The 17965-nt window shown below is 37.4% G+C and overlaps 1 protein-coding gene, 1 long non-coding RNA gene and 1 other non-coding gene across 3 annotated transcripts; 2 read left to right on the plus strand and 1 right to left on the minus strand.

The window, feature by feature from the left end:
- The first annotated feature begins 562 nt into the window (after positions 1–562).
- Positions 563–7176, plus strand: LOC132633413 (NADP-dependent malic enzyme, chloroplastic-like). The gene is made up of 20 exons (XM_060349823.1): positions 563–719; positions 1184–1461; positions 2136–2256; positions 2416–2490; positions 2869–3020; positions 3114–3219; positions 3429–3494; positions 4349–4444; positions 4528–4599; positions 4680–4763; positions 4853–4951; positions 5207–5254; positions 5374–5427; positions 5523–5621; positions 5725–5814; positions 5894–5971; positions 6086–6160; positions 6260–6350; positions 6639–6767; positions 6872–7176. The coding sequence occupies exons 1-20, from the start codon at positions 690–692 to the stop codon at positions 6958–6960; spliced, it is 1932 nt and encodes a 643-aa protein (XP_060205806.1). The 5' UTR covers positions 563–689; the 3' UTR covers positions 6961–7176.
- A 121-nt stretch (positions 7177–7297) lies between these two features.
- Positions 7298–7398, plus strand: LOC132634588 (U6 spliceosomal RNA). Its single transcript, XR_009580288.1, has one exon. It is a non-coding gene; the product is annotated as a U6 spliceosomal RNA (small nuclear RNA).
- A 4814-nt stretch (positions 7399–12212) lies between these two features.
- LOC132633414 (uncharacterized) lies at positions 12213–14049 on the minus strand. Its single transcript, XR_009579646.1, has 2 exons — positions 13574–14049; positions 12213–12636 (listed from the first exon to the last, which is right to left on the minus strand). It is a non-coding gene; the product is annotated as an uncharacterized LOC132633414 (long non-coding RNA).
- Between the last annotated feature and the right edge of the window lie 3916 nt (positions 14050–17965).

Consider the following 17965-nt stretch of genomic DNA (forward strand, 5'->3'; position numbering starts at 1 on the left):
ATTTGGGGATGGGTTTAACATGGTCCCTTAAACATGAGTAGTTTTAGTCTTTTAAATTTGTAAAAAAGTGAGCGCTTTTGTCTCCATCATTTTTTTCTTTTTAAATTGACTATTAAATTTAACGAGAAATTTGAAAAAAAACATTTAACCAAAAACATCAAAAAAATCCTGTCAAATTTCAAATGCAAAAAACTATACCAAACGCTAAAAATAATTAAAAAAATACAACTTAAAAAGTTGTACAATACTCTAGAAATAGACCAAACTTATATCTGCAAAAACTTTACATTAAAGTATGACTTAAGTTCTTTCTTTTTCATAATTTTTACCTATTTGGTGGAGATTGAATATGCCCATTTCTGACAAATTTAAAAGATTAAAATTACAACTCCTTTTCTTTTGGTAATAAAAGGACTTATTATATTAAGAAACAGATTTAAAATTACTCAATAATGAGTATAATTTAATCTAATGGACCAAAACATGGGACTAATTTTGTTATTTTCGCGTGAAACTTACAGCGTCTTGTAGCCGCATTTTCCAAGCAAAAACCGTGATAAAAGCAAGCAGACTTAACAAGTAGGACACAGAAAAGATGACAAGTAGTACATACATAACAAGAAACCTTCACTCTTTCCCTTTTTCTCATCACTGAAAAAAGACTCCATTTTTCTCCTAATTCTCTCACAATGTTCTCATTGAATGGAAGCAATTTTACGGTAATAATTCTTCTACTCCCAAACCCCATTTCATTTTATCTCATCTTCTTCCTAAATCTCTACTTCATTTCAGTTTTTTTTATTTTTTTATATCGAATTCTTGATCATATCACTGGGGAAAAACCCATTTTCCTATCTTTCATCTTATTATATTTATCTGAGAATTTCTCATTCTCCCATTTGCCAAACACATTAAAAAGAAAAATACAAAAAAACGAGGAACACCCAGATTAATCTTTCATTTTTTACGTCAGATTATTATCTTATGTGAGCAATTTTTTTTATTTTTTTGTTTGTTTGTTTGCAGAACAAAAAAAAAAAAAAACCATCTTTCTATCTTTCTGCTTATGAATTTCTTTGATTTCCTCTGAGAATCTTTCATTTTCCCATTTACCAAACACATTTTAAAGAAAATTTTAACGTCAGATTATTATCTTCTGTGACTAACTTTTTTTTTTTGGCAGAATAACTCGTTATCTGGAGTTTCAAGATGTTTGACTCAGTCAACCAAAAGGGTATCAGTACCTATGGTGGTGGTGGCATCTGTGAGTTCAAATGGAAGACCAACAGACCGAAATGTGAGTGTTTTAATGGAGAATACTTTGAAGGAAATGAAGGGAAATGCTCCTGTAATAGATAAAGATTCTAAATCAACGGTCACTGGTGGAGTTGGTGATGTGTACGGTGAAGATAGTGCCACTGAAGATCAAACGATCACTCCTTGGACCTTCTCTGTTGCTAGGTTTAAAGATTTGATATTTTTTCGTTATGTTTCGATAATTTTTATGTGTTTGGTTGCTTTATGGCCTTCAGTTTGTGTTGCTTTTGTTTGATTAGTTATTAGATTCTGTTAAAGAATGATCTTTTGTCCTGGTCAGTTCTTATTATTTTGAAAATGCCACTTGATTGATTGGTTTTTATTTTTATGTACCCACACGAAAAGAATTTTATTAAATAGACATATTTCTGTAAGCTGTTGCAATATATTATATGTTACTCAGTTTATATAGTAGACAGTATCCTCCAAGTGTAATTCCTCTGGATTTTGCGCCACAAATTTGGGGTGATTTTGTATATTTTGGGGGAAAAAGATTGAAATTGTATCCTTCCATTTAAGCTCACTTGAAAATGATGTAATAGTATGGAATGCTTGTGCATCTCCTTAATTTTTTCTTAATGTTAAAGAAGATGAACAATATATTTTTAACTTATTTTTTCACTTTTATTTCGTTTATTATGATGATGATATGATATGAACTTAAATGAAGAAATGAGGATTCATATAGCCGAACCAACTTGTTTGGGACTGTGGCATAGTTGTTGTTCTTAAAGAAGATGAACATCATTGCTGAATTTGATAAGTGTTCGTCATTTGTATCCATTATTATGAACATGATTTTGTTGTTTGGTGAGCAGCGGATACTCATTGTTGCGTGATCCACATTACAACAAAGGGCTAGCTTTCAGCGAGAAAGAGAGAGATTCACACTATTTGCGTGGTCTTCTTCCTCCGGTGGTTGTCGAGCAGCAGCTTCAGGTTTTCCATATTGCCTTTTTTTTTTTTTTTTTTTTTTGAATAAGGTAACAGCCATATTGCTTTTTGCGTATCCTTAATTATGTCTGTCCCAATCTTCCTTGTCCTAACCAAACAGAAGCTCGTTGTTTAACTTCATAATTGTGTTACCTCTTCTCTCAGGTTAAGAAACTGATGAACAATCTGCGTCAGTATGATGTACCACTCCAAAGGTACATGGCCATGATGGATCTTCAGGTAGTACCACAAATGATTTTAATATCTCTATGTGCTGCTCGTGATTAGTGCTATTATTACAGCCATTCTCTATAACAACATTTCACTATAACAACCATGTTTTCTGTGGAACGAATCTTTTATATTATGTTATATTATATGTTCTCTATAACACAACATTTCGCAGCCAAAAATTATCAGAATAAATGATGTTGTTATAGAGAGGTTTGACTGTACTAAGTTGAGCATTAAACGGACAATTATAGAATAATATGTGGAGTCTTGATTACATCTGGGACGTTCCAAACAAATAGATCTTACTTGGATCAAGTCCTTCTACATCTTTATTCCCAATTTTATTAGCCTCATCAAATTCTTGTTGTATGCATCTTGGTGCAGGAGAGAAATGAGAGGCTATTCTACAAGCTTCTTATGGAAAACGTAGAAGAGTTGCTCCCTGTAGTTTATACTCCAACAGTAGGCGAAGCATGCCAGAAGTATGGTAGCATCTTCAGACGTCCTCAAGGTCTTTTTATCAGCTTGAAAGAAAAGTATGTGTTTGGAATTCAACAAATAATTCTCAAATTACTGGCCGAAGGATTTTCATATTACATTTAGATCTGAAATGTGATAGCCATTTGCAGAGGCAAAATTCTCGAGGTATTAAAGAATTGGCCTGAGAAGAAAATTCAAGTTATTGTTGTAACTGATGGAGAACGGATATTGGGCCTTGGTGACCTAGGTTGCCAGGTATGTTGTATATGGAATTCACCACATTATTTGGAATCATCTTAGGTGAGTTCCAAGGGATAACACAAAACTAATTCTCTGTCTCAACTGATGTTCCCAGTTCCTCGATGCGCCAATATATGTTTTAAAATATACATATGGCATATCTGCTCACGAATTTCTCTTAGGTTTCTAAAGCCATATTAATGACAATTATTGCATCTTGACAGGGAATGGGAATACCTGTAGGAAAACTCTCTTTATACACTGCTCTTGGAGGCATTCGGCCGTCAGCTGTAAGTTTCTGTAGCGCAAATGTGAAAGTTGTTAGAAATGGACATGATGCCTTTATTTCACAAATAATGTTGTATCAAATTGAAGTTTGGTAAACTCACTTAATTCTTACATCCACCAAAACTTTGCCGAAGTTATAGTTACTAGTTTAAGGGGGTTGAATTACCGCTCATAGATATTGTAAATTGAAGCTGTAATTTAGAAAAAATGAATGTTTAATAATCATACGGTCTGAGACTCTGTAGCATCTGACTGTTTTCTGTACATTGTTTTGCATAGAAACCTGCAAATAGCGCATGTTACGTTCTAGTTGCCCAGCTACATGGCACTTGAAAAGCATAAGTTAGCGTTGAGAATATGATTAAGTAAATAAAAGTTTGCTCTCCTAACAGCTTATGCTTTTAGATGAGATGATCACACACTTCAACATGGTATCAGAGCAGGCAGATGCCGTAGAGGTTCTGAGATCGAATCTCACCGCCATCCGACAACAACATACCCGGTGTGATCCCACAAGTGGGATCCGAGGAGGGCGGGGTGTACGCAGACCTTGCCCCTACCTTTGTATGGTGGGGAGGTTGTTTCCGATAGATCCTCGGTTCACCGACACCCATTATAAAAAAGAATTTGCACGTGTTTGGCCCATGAAAAAAAAGAATCATGCCGGCACGTGAGGGGGTTGTTGAGAATATAATTAAGTAAATAAAAATGTGATCTCTCTAACAGCTTAAGCTTTTAGATGAGATGGTCACTCACTTCAACAGTTAGGATTATCAGCCAGGCACAATCTTATCTGCTTGCTTTTTACCTAACCGATAGAGAAAATTGTAAGATTGATAATCTGCTTCCTTTTCAGTGCTTGCCGATAACCATTGATGTGGGTACAAACAATGCGGAATTGTTAAAAGATGAATTTTACATTGGGCTCAGGCAAAGAAGAGCTAGAGGACAGGTTCACAATTTTTTTTTCCTACAACACTAGGTCTTAGAGTAATCTTCTTAACTTTCTTCACTTGATGCTTCTTCCACATTCAGGAATATGCTGAACTCCTGGATGAATTTATGTCTGCTGTCAAGCAGACTTACGGGGAGAAAGTGCTCATTCAGGTTGGTTGTCTTCTGACAAAGTTATACATATGTAAATTGAACTTCACTTTGTGTTCTAACTTCATGATATACATAACTAGTTTGAAGACTTCGCGAATCATAACGCATTTGACCTTCTTGCAAAGTATGGAACTAGCCACCTTGTTTTCAATGATGACATTCAGGTAAGATAAGGATCCAATTCTTGTAAGGCGGAAATAGAAGTGGTGTTTGTTTGGCTGATATGCTCCTTCTGTTCTGTGCTTTCATCCAGGGGACTGCATCTGTGGTCCTTGCAGGGCTCATGGCAGCACTAAACTTAGTGGGAGGAAACTTGGGACAGCACACATTTTTATTCCTGGGAGCTGGGGAGGTACATGGTGTTTCGACATGCGACTTCTGCTTTGGCCCTCATATTAACTAACAATCTTGCTCGTTTAGCGAAATAAAGTTTGATTTTCACAATGTTTAAGACCAGAAATGGATTCTGTTCAATTTTGAATGCTCCAAAGTTGTACTTGGAATTTCTCAATGTTTCAGAGCTGGATTTGATCATATTTAAGTTATCCCTTTCATTTGTCTGTGTAAATTTTCATTATGTCCCTTAAATCACTTATCGACAATGCAGGCTGGTACTGGGATAGCAGAACTCATAGCTCTCGAGATATCGAAGCAGGTTTGGCCTTGAAGAAACAATTTCTCTTTGTTTTGATTTGTGCTCGTGTCAAAAGTTTCAACCACCTTTAAGACAACAAAATATGTCAAGTGATTTATGCATTAGTCTTTCTTGTGTAGACTGGAGCCCCTCTAGAAGTGACGCGCAAGAAAATTTGGATGGTGGATTCTAAGGTAGTTGAATCGCCTGTATCATATATTTTATTTTTTCTATCAGTCTCCAGCAGCTTATTGTTCTACTAAGTATCCACACATCATTCTTCCTCTAGGGGTTAATCGTTAGGTCTCGTACGGAGTCTCTTCAACATTTTAAGAGGCCATGGGCTCATGACCACGAGCCTGTAAAAGAACTGGTGAATGCTGTGAAGGTAGATATATCACCTCCTCCCTATCTCTCTCTCTTCCCCCAACCCCCCAACCCCCACCCCCTCTCTCCCAGTGTCATTCTCAACTCGTATTATTGTGTGACAGTTAACTAAGCCAACCGTCTTGATTGGGTCTTCTGGAGCTGGGAAGACATTTACTAAAGAAGTGGTACAAGCTATGGCAACCTTCAATGAGGTACTACTCCTTGTTCCTTGAAATCCTTCTTGGAGAAAAGCTACTTAAGCAATAGTACACTAAATGATTTGTAATGCAGAAACCAGTTATTTTTGCTCTTTCCAACCCAACATCACAATCTGAATGTACTGCTGAAGAGGCTTATGCATGGAGTGAGGTAAGTTATTGGACAGTCCATTTTATATGTATGAAGTTGGTATTGATCTGTCAATGTTCTTGTCTCGCAAATGTTTTGATTTTGCAGTCCTATAATTTTTCCATGTCTGTACAGGGGCGAGCCATTTTTGCTAGTGGGAGTCCATTTGCTCCAGTTGAGTACAAGGGGAAAGTCTTCGTGTCTGGTCAGGTCCAAAATGTCAAAAACATATGCCTTTACATTTTTCCTATAATAAATTTTAATTTCATATACAACATTAGTACTAAATTTTTCTCTTTTATTATCTAGGCAAATAATGCATATATCTTCCCTGGGTTGGGGCTGGGACTGATAATTTCTGGTGCAATACGAGTTCATGATGACATGCTCCTGGCAGCCTGTAAGTTCTGCAAAACTAGCTCTAGCAAGCTTCATTTCGGATATTTTTACATTATTGTCTCTTACCACACAAATACAAGCAATGATTATACCTCAAACCCAATCAAGTCCGAGTCAGCTATATGACTCCTCACGGACCATGTTGCTCCATTTAAGAGTCCAATATCATACCAAAATAAAAAGTTTTGTCCTCTTTAACTTAAAAAGTTAAAAGTACCATGGAAGATGAGTCCTCTTTTCATCTTCATAAGATCTTACATTTATCTCTCCGATTCTTTGATCTAAACAGCGGAAGCTTTAGCAGCAGAAGTTAGTCAAGAGAACTTTGAGAAGGGACTAATGTACCCACCATTTGCCAACATAAGAAAGATTTCAGCTCACATTGCTGCTAAAGTGGCAGCGAAAGCATATGAACTTGGTATTTTCCTCCTCTAGAACCTCATCATCACATCGGAAGATTTCACGCTTATTATTTATTATATCTAGACAAATTTATTGATGTTATTATCTTTTTCCCAACAGGTTTGGCTACTCGTCTACCTCAACCTGAGAACCTAGCAGCATATGCAGAGAGTTGCATGTACAGCCCTAGTTATCGTAGCTATCGCTGAATCAAGGAAGACAAATTGTTGCTATTCAAATTAGTCATTCATTGTCGTTTTGAAGATTAGTTAGTCATCAAGATGTCTTCTCCTTTTTGTCTCTTTCAAATTTCTCAGCTCAATCCTATGTAGGGAGCAGAAGTTTTTAATATGCCTAGCTTGTTATTTATATGTGAATGTAAATATTCTAAGATGATCAATCAAATTCATATGAGTCGAAAGTCATCTATTCTCTACCAATAGGAGAAATTGTGCACCAAATCGCAGGTAAAAGTGAATGGACAAAATAAAGCAAGAAGAAGCCAATAGGCATTACTTTGCCAACTTCGGTAAGTGAGGTGTCTCTGTCCCTTCGGGGACATCCAATAAAATTGGAACAATACAAAGAAGATTAGCGTGGCCCCTGTGCAAGGATGACAGCATAATCGAGAAATGGTTCAAATTTTTGACAAGTAACGGTTTCTCGGTTGATAAAGCACTTCCACTCACGATCAGGTCTAGGGTTCGTGTCACGCTGGAAGGGAAGTGTGAAATAATATGCTCCAAAATGGTTTGGGTCATTCACGTTCTTAAATGAAATAGAAAATCTAAGCCTCCACTTTCAACAAGGTCGTCGTAGTATGGTGGTAAGTATTCCCGCCTGTCACACGGGTGACCCGGGTTCGATCGGGCAAGGGCGTATTTTTTATTTTTTTTTCCTATGGTGTTTGTATCTATTTTTTCCATCAAAACTAAACGGCCTTACAACCCACCATTCACTATGCTTATTTTCTTATCTTTTTGACAAAATTTCTTTTATGCCGTATATGTATATACTCCGCTGAACATGTTCCAAAAAAACTAGAGTAAGTACTTTTTATTTGGGGCAAGTGTGACCCTCACATGTGCACTAGTCACAACGTCTACCGACTAAAAAGAACTTGTTGGATAGGGTGAGCAGAATATATACATCATACGGTCACCCTAAAGCTAAATTTCGAATGGTTGCATCAATGCTAAAAAAATTATATATTCTCTTGAGAACACATTCTTCATGCAAAATTGTATAATTGAGAAAAGACGGGATAATTCTCCAAAGATAGACAGACAAGTGCAATTTATCAAGAAAACTTCAATAGAAAGTTTAATTCTCCAGAGCAGAAAAAAAGAAATAATAAAAAGCAATATGATTGGTTGATGCGAGCTTAATACTACTAAAAAGGGAAACTAAAAAAGGTGCCAATAATGTATTTTTGGACAAGGGCTACAATTCTTATCAACATAGGATCATGACAAGGGAATCAAAAAATTATATATACTCTTGAGAGCACATTTTTCATGCAAAATTGTATAGTGGTAAGTATTCCCGCCTGTCACGCCGGTGACCCGGGTTCTATCCCCGGCAACGCGTATTTATTTTTTTCACTATGGTGTTTCTATCTATTTTTTCTATCAAAACTAAACGGCCTTACAACTCACCATTCACTATGCTTATTTTCTTATCTTATTGCAAAATTTCTTTTATATCGTATGTACTAATATTTTCAAAAGGCTTGCATGTATATGTATATGTAAGTCTTTTCTTTTAGGCCTAGGAAACTGAACATGGTCCAAAAAAAAAAAACTACTAGAGTCAGTACTTATTATTTGGGGCAAGTGTGACCCTCAAATGTGCACAAGTCACAATGTCTACCAACTAAAAAGAATTTGTTGGATAGGGTGAGCAGAATATATATACGTCATACGGTCACCCTAAAGCCTAACTTTCGAACGGTTGCATCTATGCTAAAAAATTTATATATTCTCTTGAGAACACGTTCTTCATGCAAAATTGTATAATTGAGAAAAGATGGGATAATTCTCCAGAGATAGACAGACAAGTGCAATTTATCAAGAAAACTTCAATAGAAAGTTTAATTCTCCAGAGCAGAAAAAAAGAAATAATAAAAAGCAATATGATTGGTTGATGCGAGCTTAATACTACTAAAAAGGGAAACTAAAAAAAGTGCCAATAATGTATTTTTGGACAAGGGCTACAATTCTTATCAACATAGGATCATGACAAGGGAATCAAAAAATTATATATACTCTTGAGAGCACATTCTTCATGCAAAATTGTATATGTGGGGTCCAGTCCCCTATCCCATATTTTAAGGAAGGAAGATTTTTCTTCCTTTGACAAAATCACATTTGTAGCAATTGTGGAATTGGCCAACAAGCCAATTCTTTTGTTCACATTTTCGTGATGTAAGCGCTTACCTCATCATAGTCGTGACGTAAGCGCTTACCTCATCATAGACGTGACGTAAGCGCTTACTTCATCATAGGAAATTCATTCCTATAAATAGGCAGCTTATGGTTCATTTGTAATACACCAAGATCATTTGCTATACACACCAAAATCTCAGACAATACATCTGAGTGAGAGCAAAGTGAGGTGTTCCATAGACTGTGAGAAAATAGTCTGTGAAGAAAAATAGAGTGTGAGTGATATTGTAGTAAGGTGGGAAATCAAAAGAGTGTTATTTCTTTTGTGGGTGTAGTGGTCTTAGGAGTATTTATACTCGTTACTACACAGTGTAAAATTCCTTACTATAGTGATATCAGCTGCTCCTCTTGGCCGTGGTTTTTTCCCTTATTCAGAAGGGTTTCCACGTAAAATCTTGGTGTCATTATTGCTGCATTTTATTCTTGCTGATTTAACCATAACTTAGTGTTCCGCGTTTATCACTAATACCGTGAATATTATTTTTGCGGGTCTATTTTATTCCCAACAAGTGGTATCAGAGCCAAGGTTCTGTCTGAGTATGCTCTGTGGTTGCAGCACAGTCTGAACTTCCACATCAGAAAAGAATTACTTTGGTATTCGAATAAAATAGTATTTGTATTTGTGATAAATGATGGAAGCCAACACTAGTAGAATGGTTACTTTGAGTGGCGTAAATTATGTCATTTGGAAGGGCAAAATGGAAGATTTGCTCTATGTCAAGAATTTTCATCAACCTGTCTTTGCCAATAAAAAGCCTGATAATAAATCAGATGAAGAGTGGAATTTGTTGCATCGGCAGGTTTGCGGCTTTATTAGACAGTGGGTTGACGATAATGTGTTGAACCATATTTCTGGGGAGACACATGCTCGGACCCTATGGAAGCATCTTGAAAGTTTGTATGCTCGAAAAACTCGTACCAACAAGATGTATGCAATGGTATGCACTCGACCAGATATTGCTCATACAGTCGGTGTTGTTAGCAGATTTCTCGAAAATCCAGGGAAAGAGCATTGGGAAGCTATGAAGTGGATACTCAGGTATCTAAGAGGAAGCTCAGGGGGAGCTATACCATGGCAGTCGAAGTTGCAGAAGTGTGTCGCACTATCAGATATGCTGACCAAGGTGGTACCGAGAGACAAGTTCGAATTGTGCAAAGAACTTGTCGGCATGCACTCAAATTAGAAGCCAGTGTACCCTCCTTCAGGTGAATGGGACTGGAGGGGGAGATTTGTGGGGTCCAGTCCCCTATCCCATATTTTAAGGAAGGAAGATTTTTCTTCCTTTGACAAAATCACATTTGTAGCAATTGTGGAATTGGCCAACAAGTCAATTCTTTTGTTCACATTTTCGTGATGTAAGCGCTTACCTCATCATAGTCGTGACGTAAGCGCTTACCTCATCATAGGAAATTCATTCCTATAAATAGGCAGCTTATGGTTCATTTGTAATACACCAAGATCATTTGCTATACACACCAAAATCTCAGACAATACATCTGAGTGAGAGCAAAGTGAGGTGTTCCATAGACTGTGAGAAAATAGTCTGTGAAGAAAAATAGAGTGTGAGTGATATTGTAGTAAGGTGGGAAATCAAAAGAGTGTTATTTCTTTTGTGGGTGTAGTGGTCTTAGGAGTATTTATACTCGTTACTACACAGTGTAAAATTCCTTACTATAGTGATATCAGCTGCTCCTCTTGGTCGTGGTTTTTTCCCTTATTCAGAAGGGTTTCCACGTAAAATCTTGGTGTCATTATTGCTGCATTTTATTCTTGCTGATTTAACCATAACTTAGTGTTCCGCGTTTATAACTAATACCGTGAATATTATTTTTGCGGGTCTATTTTATTCCCAACAGTATAGTGATAAGTATTCCCGCCTGTCACGCCGGTGACCCGGGTTCTATCCCCGGCAACGCGTATTTTTTTTTTCACTATGGTGTTTCTATCTATTTTTTCTATCAAAACTAAACGGCCTTACAACTCACCATTCACTATGCTTATTTTCTTATCTTATTGCAAAATTTCTTTTATATCGTACGTACTAATATTTTCAAAAGGCTTGCATGTATATGTATATGTATATGTAAGTCTTTTCTTTTAGGCCTAGGAAACTGAACATGGTCCAAAAAAAAAAAACTACTAGAGTCAGTACTTATTATTTGGGGCAAGTGTGACCCTCAAATGTGCACAAGTCACAATGTCTACCAACTAAAACGAATTTGTTGGATAGGGTGAGGCGGTGAGCAGAATATATATACGTCATACGGTCACCCTAAAGCCTAACTTTCGAACGGTTGCATCTATGCTAAAAAAATTATATATTCTCTTGAGAGCACATTCTTCATGCAAAATTTTATTATTGAGAAAAGACGGGATAATTCTCCAGAGATAGATAAATAAGTGCAATTTATCAAGAAAACTTCAATAGGGAGTTTAATTCTCCGGAAGAGAAAAAAAGTGTCAATAATGTATTTTTGGACAAGGGCTACAATTCTTATCAACATAGGATCCTGACAAGGGAATCAAAAAATTATAAATAGCATTCCTTTTTTCTTTTTTTTTTTGGGAAAAAGGAAGCCGATAACATATTCTGATCCTACTTCCTTTTTTTGTTCTCTCAGTGTCTGGTACCTATTTTATAACCTGATTAATCCGTATTCGAGCTAAAAATTTGATATTTGGCACTCAAGATTGTGGCCTAGTGATCAATGAAACGGGTTGATAATCATGAAGTCTTTAGGTTCAATTCTCAATAGAGGCAAAAGCATTAGGTGATTTCCATCTACTCTATCCGAGCTTTGGTGAACAAAGTTATTAGGTACCTATAATAGTAGGAGATAGCAGATGCCATGTAAAATTAGTATAAGTGTCACGACCCAACCCCGTAGGCCGTGACTGGCGCCTTACTTGGGCACCCTGACATACCTATCCATATTTGATCACACACAAATAGCATATACGGCCATAATTACTATATGCCGTCTCAAACTATATCAAACTGTTCAAACACATCTCAACGCAACCGTATGCGGATATATATGTATAGATGTCAAAAAGCCGGCAAGGCTATCAAATATGTCAAAAGCCGACAAGGCTGTCAAATGGCACAACGGCCCAAAACGCATATACAAATGCACGCCGACAAGGCTGCCACAACATATACAAAATGCACGCCGACGAGGCTGCCATAACGAATAGAGTCATGCAAACACATCCGTACAGAAGTAGGCACACACACCCACAAATACGTCTACAGACCTCTAAACAGACAAACCGAATCATATGGCGGGACAGGGCCCCGCCGTGCCCCTGAATAAATACATATATACATAGCGAACGAATATATACCAAAATGTGTGCTCTGAAATGAGAAGAGCACTCCAAACAGCAGAAGAGGGTGTCCTAAATGGGTAGATCACCAAACTGTGCGTCTGTACCTGCGGGCATGAAACGCAGCCCCCCCGAAGAAAGGGGGTCAGTACGAAATATGTACTGAGTATGCAAAGCAGAATATACAGAAAGCAAATCTGAGACATAAACGAAATGGAAGTACCAAACATAAGTACCAATCCAACATATCAAAATGTTTACTTTCAAAATATAAGTCATGCATAAGGTACAGAAGAATATGGTCGCCCACCCGTCGATGGCGCCATAACACAGCATAACACCAGAAAGTTTCAAATCTCCGTATCCCCGTCACATATCACATCACAACATAACGCCATACACAGCATAACACCAAATATATGTGGAACCCGACCCTCGTTTGCGAGTAGCTCGGAGAACCATAAACACAGCATAACTTCGGAGTATATCAAAGCGCGCACGATAACAGAACCGGCCCGGGAACCGGCGAAAGATATAACAGAACGCACGAGCAGAGTCATGAGTAACCATATGCATAAAATCATTATCATAGACTCAAATATAAGTAAATGACCATACTTGAAATTTGAAATGATAATCATGCCAAATTCTTTCAAAAGTCGTCCGAATTACATAAAGGAAAGTCGCGGGACCCACGGACGGGCATTGACCCGAGTCGGGCCTGCCTATGGAAAATATACTCATTATATGCCATATAAACTTCTACAAAAATATTGAAGCAATCCGAGCCTTTCTGTGAAAGATATGGCGTTCACAAATTACGAAATTCTTTAAAGTGAAACCTTTTTACGCAAAGTTCGGAAAGCGATTATTTCAAAGACATAATGGTTCATATTTCATCAAATCATACATAAGAGTGCCAAGGAATATATATAAGGATCATAACATGCTCGGATTTCGAATTTAGAATTTCCTCGAGGCTCGTGATATAGCCTATTGAAAACTAAGGCATGCCAAAAGAAAGAAGGGTTGCGCTTTACATACCTCGTACGCGCTCCAAGTTTGCCCAACTAAAATTAATCCCAACCTACGCCTCGGGCTCCCCAAGGCCTATGAATACGCCAACGAATATCAAACATTAGCCATAGGTACTTAAGTCATTTATTCCAACTAATTCTAAATTCTACAGAAAATTCGGCAGCACTTCCCCTGTAAATAGGCTAACCCGAGAATTTAACTCGCTCAAAATCAGCAACAACAACCACAATAACCAACCTAGCAACATCGATAATCAATTCGAAAGGCAAAATAACATTAATAGCTCTTTTTTACACCATACGACAACTTTCCAAATATTCAATTCAACGGTTTACTTCAAAGCCAACATCAACACTTATACATTCAAATACTAACCCAAACCCATACTAACAACATCCAAGAACATTCTAAACAATTCACATAATATTTCCAACAATCCACAATTTTTCCATCTATGGCCGAAAACAGCCCCCTAGCGTAGAGCAGCCCCTTTACCACATTCCTCATTTTTAAGTCATGATTTGTATCAACAAACCACACCATAACGATATAATTCTCATAAATATAAAGATTGCATTAATTTCACAAAATTCTCCAAATCAGTCCGCAACATTCACCATATCAATTTGGGACATTAAACTCTCATTTCCAAACTAGAATTCATAACGACGACAACTAAAACACTAAGCGATATTGACTCATCCTTTGCCAAACATTGGGGCTATACACGGACACACTACACACATATACATATATTGATGATTTTTATTCTCTTCTCCACTCTACAACAATCAAACATGCTACAAAAATTTTATTCATTAACCCAATCACACACCCATTTACACGGCTAGCTCCCCAAGCACACAACCCACTTCCAACACACAATATTTCACCAATTTCATCCATATTAACATACCACAATATGCATAAAACATTTATAACCCATAAAACAATAGAAATTCTTACCTTTGTTCTCTACTCCACAAGAAAGTTAGGGTTTGCGATTTACAAAAATGGATGGTTTGATCGCTCCAATAATGCTTCCACGCTACTTAGGGACCTCCAAATAGTGGGTTAACACCAAGGAATTATTTTTGGGAAGGCTAGAAATGGGGTTGGATTTTTCTCCTCTTTGCCGTGAACAGTGCTCCGTGAACAGTGACGGCGTGAATAGTAGCGGCATGAACAGTGCGCGTGAACAGTGGCGCCGCCGTGAATAGTGCCGTCGGGAACTTCTCTCTCTCTCTAAGCTTGAGAGCTCCTCTCTCTATCTCTAAGTTTCTCAAGTTTGAAAGATGATAAATGAGTTCCTTAGTCATCAATTTGACTTAAATATCATGTCTACTAATTGGACACATGTCCCACTCATGGCTTGAGCCAATAAAATTTGGTCACATGTCTTGATGGGGCCCACACGACCACTAATGCCTAATTAGTGAATAATTAATTTTTTTAATCCCCACTTAATAATCTAATCATGGTTAATTACTCCCTAATCTCCATTAATATTTATACACTAAGTAAAATTTATAAGCAATTCATGTTCTAATAGAAATCGGAAATTAAAGATTTCTACTTCGTGCCCGAAAATGATCCCGTCTTTAACTTGAGTCGATTCTTTTGCGAATAACTCGACGTATAAAATTACGGGATATAACATCCTCCCCCCCTTAAGAACATTCGTCCTCGAATGTTAGATTAATTCCACGGGTCTCACTAACAATTCGGGGGAGTTTCTTTTATAGCCACACATACACGTCTTTCACAAATCAACATAGTCAAACAAAGGATTTGGATTATCTGTAGGTACCGGAAATAGGTGAGGATACTTTTTCTTCATCTGCTCCTCAGCTTCCTAGGTCATTTCTTTTACAAAGCGTCTTCAATCATCTGTTCAAACTCATTCCAATTCTGGAGCTGCGTTGCTCTTTCTTCTTTTTCACTAATCTAATCTGTCTTAGCCCACGCGACCTTTATCACGTAATTTAAGGCAAATCGGGGTCTTACATATTTTCAAAACGTTCTCGTAGCGGGTCTCACCCCGATCTAGAGAGAATTCTTTTACTTTTCTGACTATATAGTCACCGTGTCGCCCCTTATAAATCCTCAATATTTTTCTCCTCATGCATATAAATATATAATTTTCAACAGCCCACAAATTTAAGTTTTCATCCACAATTCCTATCTCCAATTAGTCGATGAAGACTGATAAAATATTACTGTAAGGCATTCTCCAACCACCAGCAAAAGAACATTAAAATCCGACGAACATCGCGAAATCCTTTGGTACTTAATTCACATAATTACCTCCATATTTATACATATATATATATATATATATATATATATATATATATATATATATATATATATATATATATATATATATATATATATATATATATTTCTTTTGAGTCGTAAGCGAACCATTCAATTCCCAACTGCCTGTTATACATTTAGTATTCTTTAAATGAATCGAAACTTAGTCATTGGACATTTTTGCCCTTCAACATAGGCTTTTTTGAAGCAAAAATGTGGTTGGAACATATTCTGATCCATTTAAACAAATTACGAATTTGCTACTCATATATACTTTATCGGAATAAAATTTCCCAATCAAGGATAATGCTTCTTACGAATGCCATGGAGGGCATCTCTTAAACTTTAATCCCACATAATGGATTTACCCTATCGGTATCGACTTTCAAAACATGGTAAGAACTTAATTCTCATTTTCTCTCTTTATATTTCTGGCAAAATTTGGGCAGAGGTTCCTCTGTATTTCTTACTATTCCAAAACCTGTACACAGGAAATACCAACCATGCCTCACAGGGCCAACATATATACGCATATATCATATCGTATCATAGCCACACAGGGCTCCCAATATTATCAACAGTATGAAAATGATGGACTTACCTCGTATGTCTAATCCAAACTGCACCTGTTACATTTTCCTGTTTACCTTCCCTTTCAATCTTTAACTTTACATTTCAATCGTACTTCAAATACTTTACCCGACATATCTTCTTCGTACCGTTGCTTACCTGCGTGCTTTGAAACTTCCTATATCATCAGTCACTTTCTTCGGTCAATGCCATTCTACTACTGAAATCAAGGGTTAGTATAAGGAATTTCATTTCCTATAACTGGGCTCTATCGCACGATCTAAGATATGAAAGAAAGGTAACATCCTAAATGTCCCGTAGCCTCATGTTTATAGATGTGGTGCACAACACACTGATAAACAAGACTCTACTAGACACGGTCTGTAGACATTCCGAGGACAAACCGCTCTGATACCACTTCTGTCACGACCCAACCCCGTAGGCCGTGACTGGCGCCCTACTTGGGCACCCTGACATACCTATCCATATTTGATCACACACAAATAGCATATACGGCCATAATTACTATATGCCGTCTCAAACTATATCAAACTGTTCAAACACATCTCAACGCAACCGTATGCGGATATATATGTATAGATGTCAAAAAGCCGGCAAAGCTATCAAATATGTCAAAAGCCGACAAGGCTGTCAAATGGCACAACGGCCCAAAATGCATATACAAATGCACGCCGACAAGGCTGCCACAACATATACAAAATGCACGCCGACGAGGCTGCCATAACGAATAGAGTCATGCAAACACATCCGTACAGAAGTAGGCACACACACCCACAAATACGTCTACAGACCTCTAAACAGACAAACCGAATCATATGGCGGGACAGGGCCCCGCCGTGCCCCTGAATAAATACATATATACATAGCGAACGAATATATACCAAAATGTGTGCTCTGAAATGAGAAGAGCACTCCAAACAGCAAAAGAGGGTGTCCTAAATGGGTAGATCACCAAACTGTGCGTCTGTACCTGCGGGCATGAAACGCAGCCCCCCCGAAGAAAGGGGGTCAGTACGAAATATGTACTGAGTATGCAAAGCAGAATATACAGAAAGCAAATCTGAGACATAAACGAAATGGAAGTACCAAACATAAGTACCAATCCAACATATCAAAATGTTTACTTTCAAAATATAAGTCATGCATAAGGTACAGAAGAATATGGTCGCCCACCCGTCGATGGCGCCATAACACAGCATAACACCAGAAAGTTTCAAATCTCCGTATCCCCGTCACATATCACATCACAACATAACGCCATACACAGCATAACACCAAATATATGTGGAACCCGACCTCGTTTGCGAGTAGCTCGGAGAACCATAAACACAGCATAACTTCGGAGTATATCAAAGCGCGCACGATAACAGAACCGGCCCGGGAACCGGCGAAAGATATAACAGAACGCACGAGCAGAGTCATGAGTAACCATATGCATAAAATCATTATCATAGACTCAAATATAAGTAAATGACCATACTTGAAATT

Source organism: Lycium barbarum, chromosome 3, assembly GCF_019175385.1.
Source record: "Lycium barbarum isolate Lr01 chromosome 3, ASM1917538v2, whole genome shotgun sequence".
In the NCBI taxonomy this organism is placed as follows: Eukaryota; Viridiplantae; Streptophyta; class Magnoliopsida; order Solanales; family Solanaceae; genus Lycium; species Lycium barbarum.

Excerpts from the sequence above, each read along its gene's own strand:
- LOC132633413 (XM_060349823.1), top strand. The coding sequence starts at position 690 with ATGTTCTCATTGAATGGAAGCAATTTTACG. Across the intron at positions 3,220-3,428 it reads TTGGTGACCTAGGTTGCCAG|GGAATGGGAATACCTGTAGG; the intron begins GTATGTTGTATA and ends GCATCTTGACAG. Across the intron at positions 5,972-6,085 it reads AGGCTTATGCATGGAGTGAG|GGGCGAGCCATTTTTGCTAG; the intron begins GTAAGTTATTGG and ends ATGTCTGTACAG.